This window comes from Antechinus flavipes, chromosome 3, assembly GCF_016432865.1.
Source record: "Antechinus flavipes isolate AdamAnt ecotype Samford, QLD, Australia chromosome 3, AdamAnt_v2, whole genome shotgun sequence".
NCBI classification, from domain to species: Eukaryota; Metazoa; Chordata; class Mammalia; order Dasyuromorphia; family Dasyuridae; genus Antechinus; species Antechinus flavipes.
In genome coordinates, this window is record NC_067400.1 from 461,467,861 (window position 1) to 461,493,898 (window position 26,038).

Genomic DNA, 26,038 nt, shown 5'->3' on the forward strand with positions numbered 1-26,038 from the left:
ACCAATTTTTCAAATTATCTGATACTACTTCTTCCTCAAATTCCAAGAAAAACTTCCTTAGACTCACTGCTTTTACTTCCTTTTTCACTTTTTCTTTAATATTTTGCAATCTGGCTTGTGATGCCACCATTAAATTGCTTTCTCCAAGGTTAGCAATGATCTCTTCATTGACAAAACTTAATTCTAATCTAATATCGTTTGATACTGTTAACCACTTTTTCTGGAATTTCTCTCCTTTGGGTTCTCATATTTTTCTTTCTTGATTTACCTTCTACTGCCTAACAAATCCACCCTAATCTCCTTTGTTGGCTCATCATCCATTTTATGAACCCTAACCATGGAGTTGCCTAGAGGTAATGTTTTATACCTTCTGTAACCTCATCAGATTCTAAGTGTTTAACTACCATGTCTATATAGGAGACTCCCAAATCCATATATATATATTCAAATTCAATATCTCCTCTGAGTCTCTTACATCACCAATTGCCTATAGGACATTTCAAACTGTATATTTGGGGACATCATAACTCAGCATATAAATAACTGAGCTTATTAACTTCTCACTTTTAAATCTTCTCTTACCAATTTTCCTGTTTCTATTAAAGTATCACCCTATAGTCTTACAATTGTAACCTCTACATTTTTCTCTACATCTTCTTCTCCTTCAACCTACATATACAGACACCAAATTTTGTTTTTACTTTTACAACATTTTTTTCATATGACTCCTTATGTCCCCTCAGACAGCACTTATCACATTCTTTGTTCAGGTATTCATCTCTTTTACTTAAGTTACATTTGCCTCGGTTACTTCAACATCCTAACTGGTCTTCCTGCTTTTCCCCATCTCAAATTTCTGGCCACTCTCATTCATGCTACATATTCCCATCGAAGTAACTTTCCTTAAATATAGATTTGGTCAGGAGACTTTCCTATTCAATCAATTCTACTGGCTTCCTCTTGCTTATAGGATAGAATGTAAACTGTTCTGTTTAATTTGTAAAGCCCTGTTGCCATGTGCTCTTTTATTTCCAGCTTTGTTATATATCAGTACCCTCTATCCCCTGACATGCACTCTAAACCAAACTGGCCTAACCTCTGTTCCTTACACAGGTCACTCTCTGTCCATCTCTGAGCACTGACCATCTGATACACCTAGAGTATATTCTTCTGTTTGCCTCAAATAATACCTCTCTTTCTTTAACATAAAGGTCAAATGTGATCTTTTGAATGATGCTTTTAGAGATCTGCCCAATTACTGTTCTCCCTTTCAAACAACCTTGTATTTTTGTATATATTTGTATTTATCCATTTTACATATATACTATATAGACAAATCTATTTACACACACACACACACACACCCACACACACACACACACTTGTTATAAGTTTGCATATATACATTTGTCTCCTGTCATTAGAAAGTGAGAAAGGATTGCTTCATTCATCGTATTTTTATCCCTGGAGTTTTGCCTGGTACCTGGCATATGGCAAATGCTTAATAAATACTGATTGATAAAAGGTAGAAATCGTCTCAGCCAACAAGATGGAATTTAATAAGGATAAATGTAAAATCATTTTTTGGAGAGTAAAATAAAGAAATGACTTGGGTGTTGGAATAGATATTTTTTCAAGTATTTGTAGAGTTTTTAAAAGGAAAAAGGATTATACTTGAACTATTTGTACTGGAAAGGAAGAAATAGGAGAAAAAGGTAGAACTTGCGTAGAACAACATTTAGACTTGATATAGGGGACAGTTATGTAATGGTCAGAGCTATTCAAATGCAGCATACTCTGTCTTGGGAGGGAATGAACAGGGCTTCTTTGGGAGTCTTTAAGTGAATCTTGATGGCTTTGGGCACAGGTTGTAGATGGGATTCTTATTCAGGGATATGTTTAGCTAAATGGCATCTGAGGTAGGTTCCTTTTGCCACTGAAATTCTGTGATTCATATTTACAAAATTTTCAGATGACACAAAGTTGATAGGGATAATTAATATGTTGAATGACAGAATTGGTTTTCAAAATTGTCTCAACCAGCATGTTGATGTTCATGAGTAAAAACAAAATTGCAAGTTGAGGTTAGCAAATCAATGGCATAAGGACAGGATGTGAGGATGTCTGACTTGATAATAGTCCAGGTGAACAAGATACAAATAATAATGACTCTGGTTGACATCAAGCCAAGGGTTTAATGGTTTTTTTTTTTCTCCTGACAGAACAATATATTGTCAGGCATAAATTCCATGTCCAGAATGAGGGAAATGTTATTTTTTAAAAAACATATTAAGAAAACCTCAAGGGCACTTTTATATTAGCATTTGTCCAGAGGACAATGATCAGGAAAGTCAGTGGTCTTGGAATAATGCCTAATAAAGAATGATTGTGGGAATGAGTAATATTTAGCCTGGAGCAAAAAACCCTGAAAATAAATATGAAAGCCATCTTAGAAAATATGAAAGGGAAAGGGAACATACATTGGACCTGTGATTTTGTTGATTTAAGGAACTCCTTTTACTAATTCATGTTAGAAATTTCTTTGCAACCTACAGTCTCAGAGAGTTAACTTGAGCAGTGATGTCAAACTCAAATACAAAGTGGGCTAACTAAAACCATACACAAGGGTCCCTGAGAGAGCAAATGGACTCAGAAAACAGCACTTTAACATTATCTAAATTCTATCATATTTTAAATTAGCTATTTCCCAATTACATTTAGGAGTGCTGGTGGCTGCCTTGTGGCCAGTGTGTTTGACAACTCTGCTCTAGTGTACTAAGTTAAATTACTTGTTCAGTCACACAGAAAGTTTATGTCAGAGGCAAGATTTGAACTTATTGGCTTTGAGACCAACTTTCTATTCATTATGTCAAGCACAAAATTTCACAAAATTTGAAGAGTTTCCAAAGATTAGAGGAAGTAGTAATATTTTGTGCTGCTTCAGAAGACCAAGCTACTACTTGTGGAGAAGAGTTACCAATTTTGAAACTGGGCACATATGAGGAGCTTCATAAAAACTAAAGCTATCTCTTTGTGTGTGTGTGTGTATATATATAGCCTTTAAGGGTTCTTCAGGGACTATAACTTCTGCTCCAAAATTCTGTGTCATCAAATGGTGGTTGGTTGCTGTCCTTTGTGCTTGAAGAGGACCAAAATGAAAATGTAACACAATGGGCTTTAGACCACTTATCAGGAAAATTAGGTTGTAGATAAGATTCAAATATGTATGAGCAAGTAACTGAGCTTTACACCTCAGAGTTTTTTTTTTTTTTTTTTTTTTTTTTTAACTCATCAGCCTTTTAAATTCCTTATCTAAAAAATAAGGAAGTTGGAATAGATCTCTGAGGGAAGATCCTTCCAATTTAAATATCCTATGATTAGCACTTAGCACAGTGCCTAGCATATAGTAGGAACTTAATATCATAGATTGTTTACTTAAGAAAAATGTAGACAGTTATTTGGCCACAATTCTCAACAACTGGTTTGATTATGATTTGAGGGTCCCAAGCACATTTTTTTTTTTGGAGGGGGAAGGAAGAAAAGTGTTGTTGGTTAGACACAACTCAGTCTTTCTCATTTTACCTAATGTATGTTTTAATGACATACTTGCCCATTTGTTTCTCTAACATTGTTTTTTTAAACTCTGCCTCTGGTATAAACTTTTCTTCCATGTAACTCTGAACTTTCACCTGAAGATTTATCTTTCGAGCATAGAATTGTGTCCTCAAATTCTAATTAATAATACTTATAATGAACAAAGAATTCAAAATGTAGCAAAGGAGACTGAAATGAAAATTAAGGGAAAATATCTGTGAGATTCATTTTATCTGAGAAGTCTGAGATATTTTCTTCATTGGGAATTCACAAAAATATTTCTTAGATATAATACTTTAAATTTTCAGGAGTTATGAACTTGAAATTTGTCTACACCTATTATTTTTTAATCAAGGTCTAATTGCAGTATTGTCAGCAGTAAAAAGCTTTAGAAGCATAGCATTTTAATGTAGTCTATAGAAATATTTCTACAAAGCAATATAAAATAATAGGAAGAGGATAATTTTAAAAATCTGTCAAAGGTTTTGTTATGAATTTATAAAAATTTCACATCATAATAGAAACAGCTCATCTTTATTTTACAAAACAGAAGTTATTACTTAAAATATGTTCATTGAAATATAAATATTAATTTTTACATTAGAAAAAGTTCAAACTGTTTTTCCCTTGATGATAAAGTTCTTCATTAAAAAATATTTAATCCCTTCTAAATAATTCAGAAGAATTTGTAAATAGTCTTTCTACTTACTACAGTATAATGTATCTTTGGCTCTCCTGATCTAACTGGACATTGATTAAAGTTGAATAAATAATCATTTTTCATCAGAAATCTTTAGGAAATAAATTTCACTTTTTATCTTTGAGATAAGAAAACTTTATTGTATAAAATGTATTTTGACATAAAGGCCTTTTGGGATAAATAAAGAAAGAAACGTTAATGATTTTATGATGTTATTAATTAAGTCAAGTTTGTAAAGCTGGCTTTAGGGGTTTCTTTGTAAAAATGTCATCAAACTCTTTCTTATGTACATCATGCCTCATTAACACTCTTTTCTGCCTGTTACATCTTTAATGAAAAAATGCCACCATTTGAAAACAAAATGCCACAACATTGATTAAAAAAACAAACCTGTTAGAAATAGTCTAGTATTCCACAGAAGCCATCTGTAGATGATGTGTACTACTAATTGTCATCTACAAAGGAACTCACAAATTAACCCAACATTAGTTTTGCCCAAATGACTTTTCTTAATTTTATTAAATTAATACATATAAAAAGACAGAATGTTGTAGGTGATAGTTGGGCTTGGAGTCAGAAAGGTAAGGATGAAAAATCTTGCTTCTGAATATAGGTTGCATGAGCAAATCACTTAATCTCAGTGCTCCAGGAAATTGACTAAGATTATAAATTAGAGAGCAATTGTTGATACTAGGAAGGGAATTCTCATACCGAGAGTTTCCTAATCAACTAAATTACAGGTCTGTTTCCAAAAAGCCATATGTAGTCACACACACACACACACACACACACACACACACACACACACACACACAATACATATACGATAGATCTGTATAGTAGAGACAATGTGGTACATACCATTAGGTACTACTGAACTTGTGTTAAATAATAAATGGGTTCTTGACTCTAGCCCACATGGTAAATAGTTTGGGAGTCACTTATATGTGGGGTTTGGATATGGTAGCTTTTTAAGAAACCTGAAAAAATTAAATCTTATTGCTGTGCAGTGAGTACTTTTAGAAAATTCAATTTAATTCAGTCTAATTTAGCATGACGTGTACTATATTAGGGGAGATTAAATGTGTGTGTGTGTGGGGGGGTGTATGTGTAGGAAAAGGATATAAGAAGACTGAAATAATGGGAGGAGTTAAGGTTTTAAAGAGCTTTGAATGGCAGAGGATTTTATTTTTGATCCTGGAGGTGATAGGGAGTCACTGTAGATTATTGAATGGGGGAGGGCAGATAACATGGTCAGATGTATTTTAGGAAGATCAATTTGACAACTTAGTGCAAGATAGACTATGATAAGAAGAGATTTGAGGCAGAGAGATGAAAAAGCTGCTGCAATCCTCCAAGACTAATGTGGTGAAGTTTTGGACCAGAGTGATGGCAATGTCAGAGGAGAGTAAAAATGCAAATTTGAGAGATATTAGGAAGATCTAATTGACAAAATTGGGCAATGAATTGAAAGAAGAGGGGTGGAAAGAATGAGGGGCACAGAATGGCCTCTATTAGGTATCTGTATTCTTGTTGATAGGAAGGTTAGAAGGAGTGGAAGGCTTGGGGATGTGTAAAAAAAAAATGAGTTCAGTTTTGGACATGTTGAGATTATGATGTCTATGTAAAATATATTGAGATGTTTAAAAGGCAAATGGAAAGGTAAAAGTAGGAATCAAGAGAGAGAGGTTTGGGTGGATGAGTACATCTAGAAAACACCAACAAGAAGGAAGGAAAGAAGGATTTGAAAAATGTCAACCTACTATGTCCCGGGCACTTTACAAATATCTTCTCATTTGATTCTCACAACAATTTGGGAAGTATATGCTGTTATTATCTCCCATTTTACAGCCGACCAAACTGAGATAAACAGAGGTTATGTAATTTGTCCAGGGTCACAACCCAATAATTGTCTAAGGTCAAATTTAAATTCAGGTCTTTCTGACTTCCAGTCTCACACTCTCTCCATTGTGCCATCTAGTTACTGCTTATGACCCAGGAAACGAGCTAGTAAAGGAGCAGCTAATCATGGAGGAAAACTGAAGAGAAAAAAGTATCAAGAAGAGGGTGATCAACAGTGTTTATGTTTCAGAGTGGTCAAGATGGACAGGGACTGAGAAAAGTCATGAGATGTGGCATTGAAAGGGCAAGTAGATTTTCAGGGTTGGGGAAAAAGTGGGTGAATGGAGTTAAGAGTATTTTAGGCTTAAAGAAGTCTATAAACAAAAGCAGAGAAGCCAGAATAATCATGAGGTTTATGAAAGGATGATAAGCAATCTGGTTTGAGACATGTACAGATTATATGGAGGAGAAAGGTATTATGTAATAATGTTTGGTTGGATACAAGTATTGAACAAGGCATAATTTTTCACTTTCTGTTCTTACATTCACAGCACTAAAAATCAATTTCATTCCAGGGTATGATGTGCTGTTTAATTCATTATATTATGAAAACTCTATAACCAGAAAAATCACTTTTTAACAGATAGGGAAACTGATATAAAAGATATTTCATGATTTATTATAAATCACATATTAAAGAGTCAGTAATATATTTTAATTCAGTTCGATAAAGACTAAATTCCTACTTTGTCAAATATTTTCACAGTACCTATCAGGTTTAGACATTGTTAAAACCAAATGAACTAACCTCACAACATATTAAATGGGTTACAAAAGTAGAAGTGTATTGACTCATGAAGACTTAGAAGGTCCTTTTCAGTCTTACATCTTTAATTCTATGACAAGGCCAAGTAGGGAATTTTGGCACTTTAAATAAAGCACCCAATTTGGCTTTTTCTACAGTTTGCAAATAGAGTGCTTTATTTAGTTTGTGCAGGCATGGCTAGGGTAGGAAGTAGAGAAATTGATGTGGGAGTCATAAGAAACCCAGAAACTAGTTAGATGTATTTGTTCCCAAAATCATCATGTTATGACCTTATATGCAGCTAATCTGTACTGCAATGAGCTTTCCTAATAGAACAAAAGAAGTACTTCATCTAACATTAGAAAAACAGATTTTATGATCACAAAAGATTTCACAATTAAGTGTCCAGGCAAGTACAACGAAACATTCTAGTATTGCATCAATATTAAATAATTAATTCCTGCTTTGGTTTATGATCTTTTAGTATAACATTTAGAAACCTCATCCTGGCTAAACCTCCTTTTCCCACTCCTATCTCCACCTCCCCATCCCCATTCTGACCTTATGTTGCAGTTAATTACAGAAATCTGGATCCTTGCCTTTTAAAAACTAAATAAATGTAACTATTAAATTATAATTAATAATAATTATCAAAGTAAATAAATATAATAATAATAATGATAAATTAAATAAATATAACACTAAACAAGTGAAGAATTGTTAGGAAATTGACACATGCTATTTTAAAGAAAATATGAATGAGAGAGATAAGAGGGGAAGGAGAATGAGAGAGTATGTTTTTGTATTATAGTATTATTTTCCTAATGTAAGAAAACTGCATTAAGAAACTCAGATAATCTACAATATCTATTTTATGATTAATTTAAAAAACCCATCTATCTATTATAATAGCTTTTCTCTATGCCAAATGATAAACAATGATTAAAGAGTATTTACTTAAGTCCTCATAGAGCTAACCCATATTTTAAGGGGGAATGATAGATGCTCAGATGCTGATGCACACATGTGCTGAAATATAAAAATCCAGTTTATACACCTGGTGACATAATTATCAGTAGCCATAAAGTTTCATATAAAGAGATTTGTTGTAATTCTAGGTACTGGCCTGACTTTAAATGAAACATTTGTTCCTCTCTTGGTAGTTATAAATATCCAGCCTTTTCTAAATGGATCTGAGAATAATTAGTTCTTGTGGTTAATTCATATGCAGCTAAATGACTGCATTATAAATTTGAAATAGTATTGTAGAAATTAATTTATCACTAAAATATAAGGAGCAGCAGACCAGAAGCAGCAACAAACAACCTAAAAGTACAGGATTTAGTGTATTTGGTTTTTTATTTTCTAATTCTTAGTAGCAGACCAAAGTTATATTACAATCTATGATTTTGATCATACTGTACTTTGAAGAACACCTCTCCAGTACAGCATAGAACAAAACTGACATAAAAATCAAATAGGGATAGCTATAGAGCAATGGCTACATTCCTGGGATGGAGTCAGGAAGACCAGAGTTCAAATCTGGTCTTAGACACTTACAGTGTGACAGTGGACAAGTAATTAAGCCTCTGTTTGCCTCAATTTTCTTATCTATATAATGAGAATAATGCTAGTCCAGGGTTGTTATGAAGATCAAATGAGATAATAATTGTATAGGACTTAGCATAATGTCTAGCACATTGTCTGCTCTATACAAATGTTAATTACAACAACAACAACTACTACTACTATTACTATTACTACTACTACAACAACTACTACTGTTACTACTACTACTATTACTAAAGCTACTGTTACTATTACTCAAGCTATTGTTACTACTCCTACTGTTACTACTACTGCTACTTCTACTACTAGTACTACTACTACTTCTACTATTACTACTACTATTGTTACTACTACTACTACTACAACTTTTACTTCTACTTCTATCTACTATTACTGTGGTGTTCTCTTCTTTTCAAAAATATAATGGTTCTCTGGGAGCAGGTTTTCTGGGGGAGCTTCTGGAGGCAGCCTTAGTTTCAGTTCAAAGTAATAATCACCTCAACTACAGCCAGGATTTAAAATCCAATCTTTTATTGTCTCTTCCAAAATAGCCCGGTTAGTTTTCCTTGGTTCAGCGAGCTCTTGTTGCTAGTCCTTCTGAATCCCTAGTTCCGCCTGACTACAGTCTCTAGCTTCTCAATCTCTTCAACTGACTTACTTTTTTGATTCCTCCACTGACTCCTCACTTCTCAATCTCTTCAAGTCTCTCTCTGTGAGCTTCTTATATATGCTCTCTTAAAGGTATGAACCCAAAGGTTGACTCCTCCTCTGAGAGAGTGGGATTGTGGGTTTCTGACTTGTGAATCTCCCAAATTTGTGAACTAATGTGTGAGCTAATGTGTGAAATCTCAAAAGTGTAAACATAAGCATTGTTTCTATCAATTCTAGTGACTTAACACCTTGTAAGGATTCTAACAATTACTACATTAAAATGATAGAAAAAGATCAAACAAGCAAAAAGATTGAATTCTGCCCCATAGCCGTTGTGTGACCTTGGATAAATCTCCAAACTTTTTAAAACTACTTTCCCATCCCCTCCCCACTTATCTTTATAATGATGGACTTGGGCAAGGAGATCTCTGAGGCCCATCACAGTTTTAAAAAGGCTTTATACTAGTCTATATATATATACATACATATACATATATACATTAGGATGTTTGTGTGTATGTGTATATACATGTATATATGTGTATATATACATATACACATATATATGTATACACACACACACACACACACACACACACTTAACCACAGTCTGTCCTCCACTGCTCAAAGTAAACCATTGGCATAGAGAATGCTAAGTGCCACTGTAATGGCAGGGACTTTAGAAAAGACTGGAAGGTAGAACTAACTGATCACAGATAACCAAGCATAAAGCTATTCATGCCCAAAGAACATCAGAAAGAAGTAAACTGGGATCAGTCCTTAACTCATTTCACCTCCTGATCCAGTTGAACTCTTGCAGCATAAAGCCTGGTCCTCTCCTTTGGTCAGTGTTTTCTTAGACCTTGCAATGATCCTGGATTTGTTTCTACTTCTATTCCAAATACCACCCTCTTATTACTGAGCCATAAGGTTCGAGACCTTCTGGCTCCTCTCTAATTCATCTTTTACATAGCAGCCAAATTGATTTCCTAAAGAACAAATCTGACCATGTCATTTCACTACTCATTTAAGATCCAATTGATCCTTATTGGCTCCAGGATCAAATATGAACTCTTCTTTTTCTTTTAATTTCCACTTTATATCATTTTTTTCCTAGTGATATATAAAGAAAATTTTCAACAATTATTTTTATAAGATTTTGAATTCCATTTTTTCTCCCTCTCTCCCTTAACTTCCTCCTTTCCAAGAAAGTAAGCAATCTGATATATACATGTAATACATATACAATCATTTAAAACATATTTCCAATATTAGTCATGTTGTTAAAGGAAAATCAAAACTAAAGGGAACAACTCCAAGAAACAAAGTGAAATAGTACTTTGATCTGCATTCATTCTCCATAGTTCTTTCTTTGGATGCAGATGGGATTTTCCATCCCAAGTCTATTGGAATGTGTTGGATCATTGTATTGCTGAGAAAAGCTAAGTCTATTATAGTTAATCATCACATAATCTTGATGTTATTGTGTCCAATGTTCTGTGTCCAATGAGTGATGTTCACTCAGCTTTGTGAACTATTCTTTCTGATATTTAAAACTTTCTACAGCATGGCTTCAACTTCTCTTTCCAAGTTTAATATATATTACTTCTCTCTAGGTACACTATAGTACAGTTAAACTGACTTCCTGTTTCTCTGTCTTTAATGCCTTTGTATTTGCTGTCTTCAATCCCTGAAATGCTCTCTCTCCTCACCCCTGTCTCTCAAAATCCATCATTTTCTTCAAAGTTCAGCATTCTATGTTGTCTTTCTTAATTTGGCATCTAGTAGTATAGTAGAGATAGTGCTTGGGGGTCTTGGGGAGTCTTGGGGGTCAAGGAAATTTGAATTTGAATCTTGCCTTGGGTACTGCTATTTAAGCACAAGAATGTCCCAGCTTAGACACATCAGACACTTTGACCTTATAAGCACAAACTATAGAAGTTCTGATCCTTCTTAGATGATACCCACAAGGAAGGGACCAGAAAAGAATACCATTTAAATTCTTAAGAAAATATAGATGATGCCCATCAATTGGAGAATGGCTGGGTAAATTGTGGTATATGAATGTTATGGAATATTATTGTTCTGTAAGGAATGACCAGCAGGATGAATACAGAGAGGACTGGCGAGACTTACGTGAACTGATGCTAAGTGAAATGAGCAGAACCAGGAGATCATTATACACTTCGACAACGATATTGTATGAGGACATATTTTGATGGAAGTGGATTTCTTTGACAAAGAGACCTGAGTTTCAATTGATAAATGACGGACAAAAGCAGCTACACCCAAAGAAAGAACACTGGGAAACGAATGTGAACTATCTGCATTTTTGTTTTTCTTCCCGGGTTATTTATACCTTCTGAATCCAATTCTCCCTATGCAACAAGAGAACTGTTCGGTTCTGCAAACATATATTGTATCTAGGATATACTGCAACATATCTAACATATATAGGACTGCTTGCTATCTAGGGGAGGGGGTGGAGAGAGGGAGGGGAAAAATTGAAACAGAAGCGAGTGCAAGGGATAATGTTGTAAAAAATCACCCTGGCATGGATGTCAATATAAAGTTATTATTAAATAAAATTAAATTAAAAAAAAGAAAATATAGATGGATTAGTTTCAATATTTTTTCCCCATTCTTTATGGTCCTTTGTTTTCTATTGAGAATGATTGCTCATGATGGGGTCAACTTTTTCATTACTGAGGTAAGCAGAATTAGATTTAGTATACTGATAAGAGTTTTCTGTTTTGTTTTATATTTGAAACTGATTAAAAGATTTTCTTGGTACCCCAAATGATCAACTTATTTACTTGTGGAATTGTCAGGTCTGAGAAAAATTATTCTTTTTTTCATGAGATACTATATACATGTCAGAAAACCTAACTAAATGTTTTGTTGGTTTAAAAAAGATGTAGCATTAAAAGCTATACTTTTCCAAATACCAGTAATAAATTAGATTCTTATCAAGCAGCATTGTTAAGGCAATTAGGTAGCCCATAATTTTATTCGCCCTTCAAAATACTTTCCAACTATAAATCTATGATTCTAGTTGAAATTTTAGGCTATTATAAAGCTTAAGAGTTCATTACACATGAAAAACACCCTTTTATAGATCTGAAACAAGCCAGTAATTTGTTAAAAAGAGACAATTGGTTTAAAATTGAAAGAGTATATATTTTTATGTAAGCCAAGTACTGATAGAAAAAAACAAACAAACCTGGCACTTATGAACTAATTCTTGCCCTAGATAAAATATTGTTCTTACTAAAATAATAATTATTTTGTTGTTGTTCAGTCACTCAGTTGTGTTTAATTCTTTGTAATACCACAGACACTAAAAAAAATGCTTCTATCCTCCATTATCTCTGGTAGTCTGTACAAATTCATGTTCATTGTTTCCATGATACCATTTATCCATCATGTCCTCTCTCATCCTCTTTTCCTTTTACCTTCAATCTTTCTCAACATCAGTGTCTTTTCCAACGAGTCCCATCTTATTATATGGCCAAAGCTTTTAAACTTCTGTTTCAGCATTTTGGCTTCCGGTGAATAGCCTGAATAAATTTCGTTAAGTATTGACTTATCTGTGTTCAATGTTGTACAAAGGATTTTCAAAATTCTTCCTTGGTACCATAATTTTAAAAAATGTCATTTATGACACTTAGCTTTCTTTCTTGTCCAGCTCTCACAGTCATACATTGTTACTGGAAAAACATATCTCTGACTACATAGATCTTTATTGGCAAGGTGATATCTCTTCTTTTTAATATACTATCCATATTTGCCATAGCTTTCCATTGAAGGAGCAAATATCTTTTAATTTCATGGCTGCAGCTACCATCTGGTCTTTGAGTCCAAGAATATAAAATCTGACACTGCTTCCATTTTTTTCTCCATTTTCCAGGAAGTAATGGAATCAGTTGCCATTCTCAAATGAAATTTGAGGTCCATCCCCTCTGAGTCAGGCTTTCAAAAACTCAAATGGATTGATGATTTTATCCATGTAGAAATTATCTCCAATGATATTGTCTGTGGCCCATTTATGCTCTATAACAATGCTCCCCAATAAGTCTGCCAATATACTGAGGGCCTTCCTTGCTTTCTATCAGTGTAACAAAAATATGCAAGTAGGGAATTGCACAAAATTTGATTACACTTAATTTTGCAAAGAAAAACTTGGGTACAAAGCTGAAAGGGCTTCCTTTATTTGACAGGGGTATTATTGCAAGAAATGACCACAGATATTTTATGTCTGGATTTTAGCACGATTTTTGACAGAATTTCTATGATGTCCCCATAGGAAAGATGAGAAGATATTGGCTGAACATTATTACAGTAGCTGATGAATGAATTGCATTGATGAATGAATCAATGTTAGTTTGAAGGAGGTTTCTCATGGCATGTCTATAGGGCTCTGCCTTTAGCTCAGTTATATTTAATATTTTTTTTTATCAAAACATGGATGGAAATAATAACAGCTTATCAAATCTGAGGATGACACAAAGCTGGAAAGAACAATGTTGGGTTGGAAATATCTATATATGCTGGAAATAAGTCTTTCTAACAAAATAAATCTGAATAGCAATGAATAAAATGTCTTGTACTTAGGTTTATAATATCAACTGCCTAAGTATAGGATGGGGAAGTGGGTTGGGACAAGGCCTAACAGCAGTTCATGTGATTTGTGGGCTACAGTTAAAAACAAATTAAATAAACCAACATGAATCTTAAAAAATACAGTGTCCCAATAATTTATTTAACAAACATTTATCAAAACTATTGGGGATATAACAATGAAAAAAAAGCATGATGGTGGTGGTGAGAGGGAACAACATATAAATTAGTAAATTAGAATAAAAGGTGAAATGAGATGGAGCCAAATACAAGACCATGATAAAGTACTTCTAGAAAATTTTAGAAGAGAAAGAGTAACTGTATCTTAGAAGGTCAGGATAGGCTTCTTTTTGGACATAGAGCCTGACTTGAGCTTTAAAGGACAATCCTTTGAGGTGAGGAGTGATAGGAACAGTCTCTGTGAATGTCTGGAGTTGGAAGGTAGTATGTTGTCTTTGGAAAATCCTGGATTTGGAATATAGTTACTAGTTCAGTTTGGCTACAATGTAACTAGTACATTATGAAAAAGAGCATTATAAAAATTGGACTGAAAGAGTAGACTGGAACCAAATGCTATGCAAAAAGTTTATATTTTATTCCATTGGCACTAGAAAGTCATTGAAGAATTGGAATAGGGGAATAATATGACAAGACCAATGCATTAGGAAAGAAGTTCTTAATTTTGGATCTGTGAACTTTTAATTAATTTTTTGATATGTTTCAATATAATTGCTTCCCTTTTTACTTCATAATTATTTTATCTTATGCAATTAGAAGCATTATTCTCTCTTTTTTAATATTTTATTTTATTTTATTTTATTTAATAATTACTTTATATTGACAGAATCCATGCCAGGGTAATTTTTTTACAACATTATCCCTTGCACTCGTTTCTGTTCTGATTTTCCCCCTCCCTCCCTCCACCCCCTCCCCTAGATGGCAAGCAGTCTTATATATGTTAGATATGTTGCAGTATATCCTAGATACAATATACGTTTGCAGAACCGAACAGTTCTCTTGTTGCACAGGGAGAATTGGATTCAGAAGGTAAAAATAACCCGGGAAGAAAAACAAAAATGCAGATAGTTCACATTTGTTTCCCAGTGTTCTTTCTTTGAGTGTAGCTGCTTCTGTCCATCATTTATCAATTGAAACTCAGTTAGGTCTCTTTGTCAAAGAATTCCACTTCCATCAGAATATGTCCTCATACAATATCGTTGTCGAAGTGTATAATGATCTCCTAGTTCTGCTCATTTCACTTAGCATCAGTTCTTGTAAGTCTCGCCAGTCCTCTCTGTATTCATCCTGCTGGTCATTTCTTACAGAACAATAATATTCCATAACATTCATATACCACAATTTACCCAGCCATTCTCCAATTGATGGGCATCCGTTCATTTTCCAGTTTCTAGCCACTACAAACAGGGCTGCTACAAACATTTTAGCACATACAGGTCCCTTTCCATTCTTTAGTATTTCTTTGGGGTATAAGCCCAATAGAAACACTACTGGATCAAAGGGTATGCACAGTTTGATAACTTTTTGGGCATAATTCCAGATTGCTCTCCAGAATGGTTGGGTTCGTTCACAACTCCACCAACAATGCATTATTGTCCCAGTTTTCCCGCATCCCCTCCAACATTCATCATTATTTTTTCCTGTCATCTTAGCCAATCTGACAGGTGTGTAGTGGTATCTCAGAGTTGTCTTAATTTGCATTTCTCTGATCAATAATGATTTGGAACACTCTTTCATATGAGTGGTAATAGTTTCAATTTCATCCTCTGAAAATTGTCTGTTCATATCCTTTGACCATTTATCAATTGGAGAATGGCTTGATTTCTTATAAATTTGAGTCAGTTCTCTATATATTTTGGAAATGAGGCCTTTATCAGAACCTTTAACTGTGAAGATGTTTTCCCAGTTTGTTGCTTCCCTTCTAATCTTGTTTGCATTAGTTTTGTTTGTACAAAGGCTTTTTAATTTGATGTAATCAAAATTTTCTATTTCGTGATCAGTAATGGTCTCTAGTTCATCTTTGGTCACAAATTAGAAGCTTTATTCTCTGAATGTGCCCAGTCACAGACTGACTGCACTGATAATTAATTTATGAAATTATTAAATGATCGCAGGCACACTCTGCTCTTTGAGTAATTTTTCAGGAAAGTCCATGATGGCAGGGGACAATAGGCTTCAATCACACTTTAATAAACTATGGAGGGTTTAAGAGCAAAAGACATAGAAAGTACAGAGACTGTTAACTAGGAAGAAGGATAGTACAGAAGCAGGTGATGTGGGTCTGGGGGATAGGTGATGAAGGAAGGCAGGCAGCAATGGGGAAGGACAGGGGGAAGGGGGAGAAGCACAGATAATCATTTACATAACTTTGTACTAAAGTTGGTTGCACTTGGCATCATGAACCCAGATGGAGATGGAAGAAGTCTCTGGAGAAAGGAATTTGAGGTTTCATTTTTATAGGGCTTGGGGGGAGGAGAACAGATTAATTCTTATCCATGCCAGTTTGGGATTAGTTTATTAAAATATTTGCATCTTCTCAAAATTGTTGGTAAAGCTTTACAGTTAACAAATCATGTTATATCAGAGTTATCAGCTGTAATTAATGATTTGCTGATCTTTCTAAGGATATCTGGAACTTATCTGATATGTAAATCATAGGACTTAGAAGTCTCTGACAGCAAAGCCTAGATAACGTCCCCTGATTCAACATATATTACCAGGAGGTGATTTTGAGTTATGTACACTATACTTTTTTGATCTTTGACATCTTTTATGTGACCTCTAGGTTTCTCTTTGCAATATTATTTCATTTTCATATTCCATTTTCTATTTATTCTTACTTCATCTTCTTACTAGATTTCCCATTTTTCTGAGCTTCATTTTTAGCACACAGAAAACCATTAACTTAACTGGATCAATTTTTTCCTTGAATTTCATATTGACACTCAATACTGGCTACTTATGAACTTAGTATATGACTAAGTATATTACTGGTTATTGTTGGGGAATGAGATATTATTTTGACACATTGGCAAAGGTATCCACGACACAAAAAAGATTAAGAATCCCTGCCTTAGAAAGATTATTTAGCAGCTTTAAAGAAGAATTGGAAAGGGGAAGGTTGAAAGGACAGGGATAAATTAGCAGCTTAGTAGTTAATGCAAGAGAAGATGGGGCTTGAAAGCAAATGGGGATCATGTGAATTGGAGAACAAGGGTTAGAAGGGAGAGCTGTTTTAGAGGCAAAATTGTCAAGACCTGGAAACAAGGATTTGGGATTTGGATCTTCCCTCTCCCCATCCTCTTTTCTTTTCCCCTCCACCCCCACCCTGTTTCTTAGCATCCTAAGGTAATGGGGTACCAATATTATCACAAGGCTTCTATGAGGATGGAATGAAATCATATTGATGAGATATTGTTTTAAAAAAGTGCTTTGTAATCATTAACACAATATTTAAATAACTATTATCATTGACACATAGGAGATATGTAGTAAATTCCCATTTGATTTATTTTTACATTTTAAGCAGCAATAATTTTAAAGCTAAAAAGGATCTTAGAGACAATCTGTACTACTTCAACTCCATTTTGTAGATTAGGAAAATGAAGATTGAAAATATTATGTTTCTGAGAAGCAATACAGTTTGAATACCATTAGGAAGGGGAACTCATTTTCTCCTGAGACAGTTTAGCTATGGGAGATCTAATTCCTTACATCTATGCAGAATTTATCTTTTGGCAAACTCCATCCATTCTTCCTATTTCTATTTATTGGTACCATGCAGAAAAAGTCAAATCCCTCTTTCTTGAGAATAGCTATTAATTCTTTTCAAGTCATTTTTTCTTCAGGTCAACCATTCTTTTATAGCATGGTGTATGAGCCATATTAGAAAATAGCTGATCATAAATTACCATTTCAAATTATATATACACACATATATAATTACTTTGCTGCACTTATAACTCTTTCTTAATTTATAGTTATATTATTTATTTCCTAATTATACAATCATATTTCAGATAGATATCAGGGAAGGTAAACTAATCTACTGCTGACAATGTTAAAATATATGCAATAAAAATGACATCTTAAATTCTATAGCTATATACCTCTTAAAAGATAATCTTTAAAGAATAAATATGCTATAGGATATTAGAAATGGTACATAAAGGCATCGTGGTATAGTGAATAAAGAGCCATGCTGGAATTATGAAGACCTGATTCAAATCCTATCTTTGAATCATATTGGCTATATTACTCATATATATAAGTCCCTTAATCGCTCAGTACTTGAGTCAACTTTCTTAAAATTGTAGAAAATGTGTCAGAAAACACTGGTGGAAGGAATTTCCTCTCCTGAGAGTTTCCCTATATCAAATCCATCCATCATTTCCTATACCAAATCACATCCAATTCCTATCTATATCCCTGTTCCTATAGTAGTCAGGAACTTTTCTATAAAGTGTTTACCTAATACTTTAACATTAGTTTGCAGGAGTTCCTGGTATTGTTTTCCCACATGTATGCAAATGTTTTCAGATCTCTTGTTAATCTTGACCTCATTTACAAGCTCCAGATATTACCTTAATTTCTTACCAGCTGAAGAAGTCCACAAAAAAGATGATTTACCATATTTCTGTGCTTCCATATATCCAAATTTGTTTCTTCTTATTACTTTACTATTTCACTTAATGGTTCCACCTTTCATACTGTCTCCCATCTTCAGCTGATTGGACTTATTTTAGACTCTTCTCCTTTCCTTTAAGTCTTTCCATGTTTGATTTAAACCATCCTTTTCATAATTTCTTAGAGCACAATAATGTTACATAATACTTATATGCCATAATTTGTTCAGCCACTTCCCATTGGATGAGCACTCTCATACCCTTACTTTCATTTTTGTCATCACAAAGGGCTGCTATATGTTGTACATATGTGTCCTTTCTTGTGTTATCTCTTACATTCATTTTATACTTTTTATCACCATCATCACCACCCAAAATGGACCTTCTTAATGGACATTCTAAGTTTATCAGCTATGTATAGTAAATATAATGGTAAGGAATCATCAAAATCTGGGATATTTTCATGATGTATAAGCTGAGGTCACACCCTTTGTATAATCAGGATAAGATTGCGTAGGAAGAAATATCTGCTTTTCTCCTTAGAATGACTCTATTTTAGGTCTACTTTTACTATATTTTCTCACGAGATGCTCCACCTTTCTGATCTTCATTATTTTAAAAACAGAGATATTAAAAACAGTCTATGTGACTCATTTTTCCTTGAATTTCATATAATCCAAATTGTTTAATTAAGAAAAGAAAATAAATTCTCTCTCTCTCTCGATCTTTCTATCATCTATCTATTGATGCCTTCATATGCTAATCATTTATGATTCTTTTTGAACTTTTTTGGGGGAGGAGAAGGCACTTGACTCTGAATTTTGGTTTTGCTGCATCTCAAATTATGCTACTTGTTATTTTTTAAAATGAAAAATGCTAGTCAAACATTAAGGATTCTTTCAACTCTCTTAAAGTGGAGCATGTTTCAATTTTTCTAAAATTTCCTAGAGCACTGAGAAGTTGTGACTTACATAGAGTCATAGGTATTGAATACAAGTTTTCCAGGCTTCAGGGTCAGCTCTTTTCAAGGTCAGTGTTTATGTACCTACACACACATATACCTAAGTGTATACAGAATAAATTCAAAGAGAATTAATAAAAATAAATATCAAGTAGCTTACTTAGGGAGAATACTAATAGTTCAGTAGATTAGGAAAAACTTCATGAAGAATGTTGTATTTAAGCTGCATATTGAAGAAAAATAAGGATAATGTGCAATGAAGATAAAGAAGGAGCACATTTTAAGCCTTTCAGATGACCAATCCAAAAGACACGAAGACAAGAAATATAATGTTTTGTGGGGAACAAAAAAAAGAATAACTTGAATGGGTCACAGAGTATGGGATGAGATAAAACCAAAATTAACCTAGCTTATAAATGTTACATAAGTTTACATAGCTTATAAAAGATAACTTCTAAAATGCTTTAGAAACTAAAATAATATTACCTTGTAGTTATAAAAACTATCAATAAGTTTATCTATTATTTGAAAGAAATTAGGCAATCCTAAGAGTTTACTATTTGGCAATGAGAAAGCTATTATAATAATCAAGGCAAGTAATGAGGAGGGCCTAAACTAAAAAGATAGCTGTACTAAGGTAGAAGAGGTAAGATGAATCATGTAGTAGAGTTAAAAACAATGTAATTTTTCATTTTATTGGATATGTGAGATATGTAAAACAAATCTTTTTTTTTTTATTTTCAAGGGAGAATAGGGCATCAAAGATAATGCCTCTATTACTCCCCATTCCTTACTTCACTTCTAGCAGACCTGAATGGTCACTTGTTAGGGATGCTAGGACTATTCTTGTTCAGGTATGGCTTGGGCTAAATGACCTCTGAGGATCTTTCTGTTCTGAAAGTCTGTGGGGCTTGGTCAGAAAAAAACTTAGAAGTGTTTGGAATTACTTCAAGAATAAAGATAAACAATAATATGATGTGAAAACAATATTGAATTTATGTATATTTTAGAAAGATATCTACTAGATAAATTGACTGCTAGATCAGGTTTAGATATTACTCCCTTTGAAAATCATAAAAATTTTTGAGCAAAGTCTAGATACAATGGGCTCTTTACAGTAAACTACTCAAAACAACAATGCTTTTGAATATAAAAATCTGACACCTTGTAAATCTTGTAAAAGGAACAGTGCATCACCATGTGTGTTTTCCTAGTTTCAAAAAAATCCTACCCAAATCCCCAAACCCTCCCTAATTATGATTTTAAAATTGTCAGTGCAAAAGAAACTGCCAACAAATTACTTGTGTGTGTTATTAGTAAGGTCTGGCTTGCTGTATTTATATAGTTTTTCTGAGATTAAAAATACAAGATAAGCTTTACTAATTGTTTATTTTCTCCTCTACAGTATTTTGCAATTTTTTTTCTGCTGTCTTCTTTCTTCAACTAATGACCCCTTCAATTGTTCCTTATTGTTGAGCTAAGGTATTCATGCCTTTAGTTCTGTGTAAATAATTCTGAGCTCTTAAGGTAAGTAATACTCTTTAAGGTTAAATGTTGATAAAAATAAAAAAAATTATATGCATAGTTAACAGAAGACTTACCAACTTTTAATCTGCCTGTGACCTCTCCTTCAGAGTTTCGAGCATTGACAGTCACATTTTGTGTAGATTGTAGAAGCAGAGATGAATCCTAAAACAAAGTATTATAGAATTAATAGAACCAATAGAATTTAAAATTAGGACAGAGTGATTTATGCACAGAAATCTCTCCATATCCACATTCTTGCAACTTGGTTATGTAGCTTTTGGAAAAGCAGAAGTTGAGGAGAGGCTAAGATGAATGAACTGCCTCTTCAAAAATGATAATAATCATATAGGCCTGTACTGTCTATGAGGGTTTGTTACTTTCAATGTGCCTAGAATGGCTACAAGATACAGATCAACACCAAATGCAAGCAAATTTTTGTGATGACTTTTCCTCCTCATGAATTCTAAAGGTCAATCTTTAATGACTATTCTTGAATATTCTGATAGCCTAAAGAATTTAATAATTTTTCTGTAAAAAAATAAGTTTCTTTCTTAGAAGCCATGAATAAGTTTCAAAATGCAAAGTCTGTATTTGAGACGGTTTTGTCTTATGTTTTGTGTCTCTCTATGTAAAGGGAACTGAGGTAATTTCTGGCTTTAGAAATTCATATTAGAATGGGTCCTGAAGTAGTTATATGAGCCCTGAAATATTTCTAGAATGTGGCATTTCAATTTTGATGGTTCATTTTTTTTTTTTTTGTGATGGCTTAGTTGTTTATATGTATTAACAGTCAATGAATTTTTTTTTTAAGATCTGGGTTATTAAAGTCAGGTAGCACTATAGCTCTTCTAAAAGAAAGTCACATATTTGCCTAGGGGCCTATCATATCTGGTATTTTATACTAGAGGAAAAGAGATAGTGATCTGCTATCTTTGAAAATTCTACCTATTGATCTAGTATTATGAAAAATACACTTATGGAGATTTTTCTAATTTTATAACAGCATATGTAGAGCAAATGATTCTATACTCCTCAACCACAAAATCTCAGAATCTTAGAAAACCATCAAAATGGAATATATCAACTAGGTATATGACATTTTGGTAATAAACTTAGTTGTTTTGATGAATTAATGATGCATCAGAATTAGAAAGATTAGAGCTTCAAGAGACCCTTGATAGTGAGCTAGTCCAATCTATATCTGACTAGAATGTCCCCTACCATATTCTGAATATCCCCCACTTAAAGACCTTAGAGGAGCATTTAGCACTTATTAATTGCCTACTATGTGCAAGATAGTGTGAACAAGATAAATAGCTCTGAAGTCAGAAGATCTGAGTTTAAACCCCACTCTGGCACTTAGCTGTTTGCCTTTGGATAAGCCATGTAACTTCTGAGGACTCCAATTTTGTCAATTTTAAAATGAGGGAATTAACTTCTTGACTTTTCAGATGTATTATGGTTATGATCTTATGGTACCAATAACAAAAATAAAGCAGTTCCTGTTCTCAAGAAATGTATATCCTTTCATGGGACACAATGCACATAATATAAGTAAATATAAAATACATAAATAGACACAAAGTAATTTGGGGATTGAAGAAATATTAGTAGCCAGAGGATTGGGAAAAACTTTAGTTGAGCTTTGAATGCAACTTAAAATTCATTCAGAAGCAAAGGCATTATACTTCATGATGGGGGCAGCATGGACAAAAGCAGAAAGATAAGATACTGAACAGATACTATAGTTTTACCTTTTCCCCAGAGTTTGAATAATAATACTTCCTGTTTATAATTTCATTTGTATTTCCCTTGCATAAATTGTAACTATTGTTTAAATTGATAGAAAAACAGATGTGTAGCATTTTTAAGAGCTTATGATATTCTGGGCCCTGGGATATTCTGGTGGAAATGAAATATCCATTCACTCAATTCCTCCATTTAGAAATCTTCAGATGCTCCCCTCTACCTATCAAATGAAGAATCACTTCTATGTCTGGACATTCAAGACCTTGGTAATTTGGTCCAGACCTACTTTTCTACTTTTCTAGATATATTTCAAATTGCTTTACTTCGAATAATCAATTTTCTAGATAAACTATACTACTTACTTGCCTATATTCTTGTCCTAACCTTTCCAACATCCTTGTCCTTTCTCATGCTATTCTCTAGGCTAGAGATCTCAGATCCCTTTCCTTCCCTTCAAAGAGCAGATGAGGGGCCACCATCTTTCAGGAAGCATACCATGATCTCTCCAGTTTTAAAAGATTTCTCCCTCTTCAAACTTCATATAGCATTTTGGAACTTTCCTTTAGTTTTATTATGTTTTCCCTGTATTACACTTTTGGGTACATGCTTTATCAGAATATTCTATTAGATTTTGCATAGATTCATTGAGGGAATGTTGTCAGCATCTAGCACAATGGTTTAAATACAATTAGAGCTTAGTTAAAAACTATTATTAGTTGCTACTTACTATAATTCCAACTTTTCTCTGGGGTTTGAATAATAATAATACTTCCTGTTTAAAATTTCATTTGTATTTCCCTTGCATAAATTGTAACTATTGTTTAAATTGATAGAAAAAACAGATGTGTAGCATTTTTAAGAGCTTATGATATTCTGAGTCCTGGGAACACAAATACAAGCAAAAATTGAAAATAAAAAAAAAATAAACCCTACCTACATAAAGGGGTACTGGAAAGGTAGGGTAGGTAGGAGTAGGCAGAAGCACTTATGAATGGCCTAAGGACCTCCTTAAATGGTGGTTCTGAGCAGCAATTTAACAATCAGAGGGAAGGATTATAGGGGCAGAAGTGTCTCTAGGGTAAGGAGATTGAATGTTTTTTGCAGGCTATTGGGGTAAAAAAAATCATTACTCCATGAACAAGAGAATGACAGGGAAAGATAATACGGAATGTTGGAGGGGATGTGGGAAAACTGGGACACTGATACATTGTTGGTGGAATTGTGAATACACCCAGCCATTCTGGAGACTGATTTGGAACTATGCTCAAAAAGTTATCAAACTGTGCATACCCTTTGACCCAGCAGTGTTACTACTGGGCTTATATCCCAAAGAGATTGTAAAGAAGGGAAAGGGACCTGAATATGTAAGAATGTTTGTGGCAGCCCTCTTTGTAGTGGCCAGAAACTGGAAACTGAGTGGATGCCCATCAGTTGGAGAATGGCTGAATAATTATGGTATATAATGTTATGGAATATTGTTGTTCTGTAAGAAATGACCAGCAGGATGGTTTCAGAAAGGCCTGGGGAGACTTACATGAACTGATGATGAGTGAAATAAGCAAGACCAGGAGATCATTATATACTTCAACAACAATACTATATGATGATCAATTCTGATGGGCGTGGCCCTCTTCAACAATGAGATGAACCAAATCAGTTCCAATAGAGCAATAATGAACTGAACCAGCTACACCCAGTGAAAGAACTCTGGGAGATGACTATGAACCACTACATAGAATTCCCAATCCCTCTATTTTTGTCTGCCTGCATTTTTTATTTCCTTCACAGGTTAATTGTTCATTCAAAGTCTGATTCTTTTTGTATAGCAAAATAACTGTATGGACATGTATACATATATTGTATTTAACTTATACTTTAACATATTTAACATGTATTGGTCAATTTGCCATCTGGGGGAAGGAATGGGGGGAAGAAGGGGAAAAGTTGGAACAAAAGGTTTTGCAATTGTCAATGCTGAAAAAATTACCCATGCATATATCTTGTAAATAAAAAACTATAATAAAAAATAAAAGAAAATGGAAAGAAAAAATCTATAAAAAAAAAAAAGAATGTTCAATCTATAGTAAAGGCCTCCTCTGCTGACTACTCCAATTTCCTTTTCTTAGTTCTGTGCCTCAATTCAGATCTTTGGGAAGAGATGAAGTATAGAAATGTGGGGGATAGAGAAGTGGGAAGGAGGAAATCAGCATGAAACTGCTGGTCTAAATATAACTATTTGATTGCCTTTAAACAGTCTGAATGTGAAGTTTTAAGTCTTCTGACCCCAAGTTTTTATCTTTTAATATTATGATCTTATTACTAATATGCATCTAATAGTCACTTAGTAATTATCACACACAAATCAGTCTTCCTTGAATACTGCTTTGAATAAATTCCTTACCCCAGCACTCAAAACTTCTTTAAATCTAATCTGTGCTTTTCCAACTTTATATTTTACTTCATCAAATGAACCCGATGCTCCAACACAACTAGGCTTTTCTTTATTTTCTGAAAACATCTTGCAATTTTTATTTTTGTCTTTATTCCTTGCATCCTCTGTCTAAAAGTGCCTCTCTTCTCCTTCTTGCTTTATGAAGTGCTGCCCATCTTGAACAGTTCAGCTCAAAAGCCATATCCATCATTAAAAGTTCCCCTTTTCCTGTGAGAAATGATTTCTAATTTCTCCAAACTACAATAGAATTTATTCTTTTATTTAAAAAAACTCACTCATATTTATTCAGCTATCATGTGACAAATATTTGTAGTGTTGTAAGGCACTTTTTCTGGGGTGGGGGGAAGATTAGGGAAGAAAAGACCCTTGATTTTATGGGTTCAGTGAATTTCTAAGAAGGAATTCTTTCTACCAAAACAGAGGGGCAAATAAGTGTTCTAAAACATATCTTTTTTTTTTTTTTTTTGCTGAGGCAATTGGGATTAAGTGACTTGCCCAGCCAAGGTTCCACAGCTAGGCAGTGTTAAATATCTGAGCCAGATTTGAATTCAGGTCCTTCTGACTTCAGGGCTGGTGATCTATCCACTGCACCATTTAGCTGCCAAAACATATCTTTTAGATAGTATCTTGGGGCACTGCAACTTTTCAAGGGTCATGTGGCTAATTATGTTTCACAGGTTTTCCTGAGAGGGTACACAGACAAAGAAGAAATAGCCTAGACCAAAAATAGAAATGACCCTAGACCTCTTCTTCACTTAGCTCTCCCTCATATTGATCTATATCAGCTCTTTCCCTTTAAGATACTATTTAATTCTACCCTTATTTTCTATATTTCTTTCGTTCTGTGGAAATTTCACTTTTTTTTTTTTAACAAATTGACTTTTTATATTTATTTTTCTCTGAGTATAATGTAAGGTGTATGTAA

General features: G+C 33.7%; 1 protein-coding gene across 3 annotated transcripts in view; it reads right to left on the reverse strand.

Annotated features, from left to right (window-relative positions):
• The window catches only part of SGCG (sarcoglycan gamma), a 328,977-nt gene that overhangs the window by 86,316 nt on the left and 216,623 nt on the right, over positions 1-26,038 (reverse strand). For all 3 annotated transcript variants that reach the window (XM_051986574.1, XM_051986575.1, XM_051986576.1), the window contains exon 4: positions 20,987-21,074. In XM_051986574.1, the coding sequence (XP_051842534.1) occupies positions 20,987-21,074 (88 nt within the window). The remainder of the gene's footprint in view (positions 1-20,986; positions 21,075-26,038) is intronic.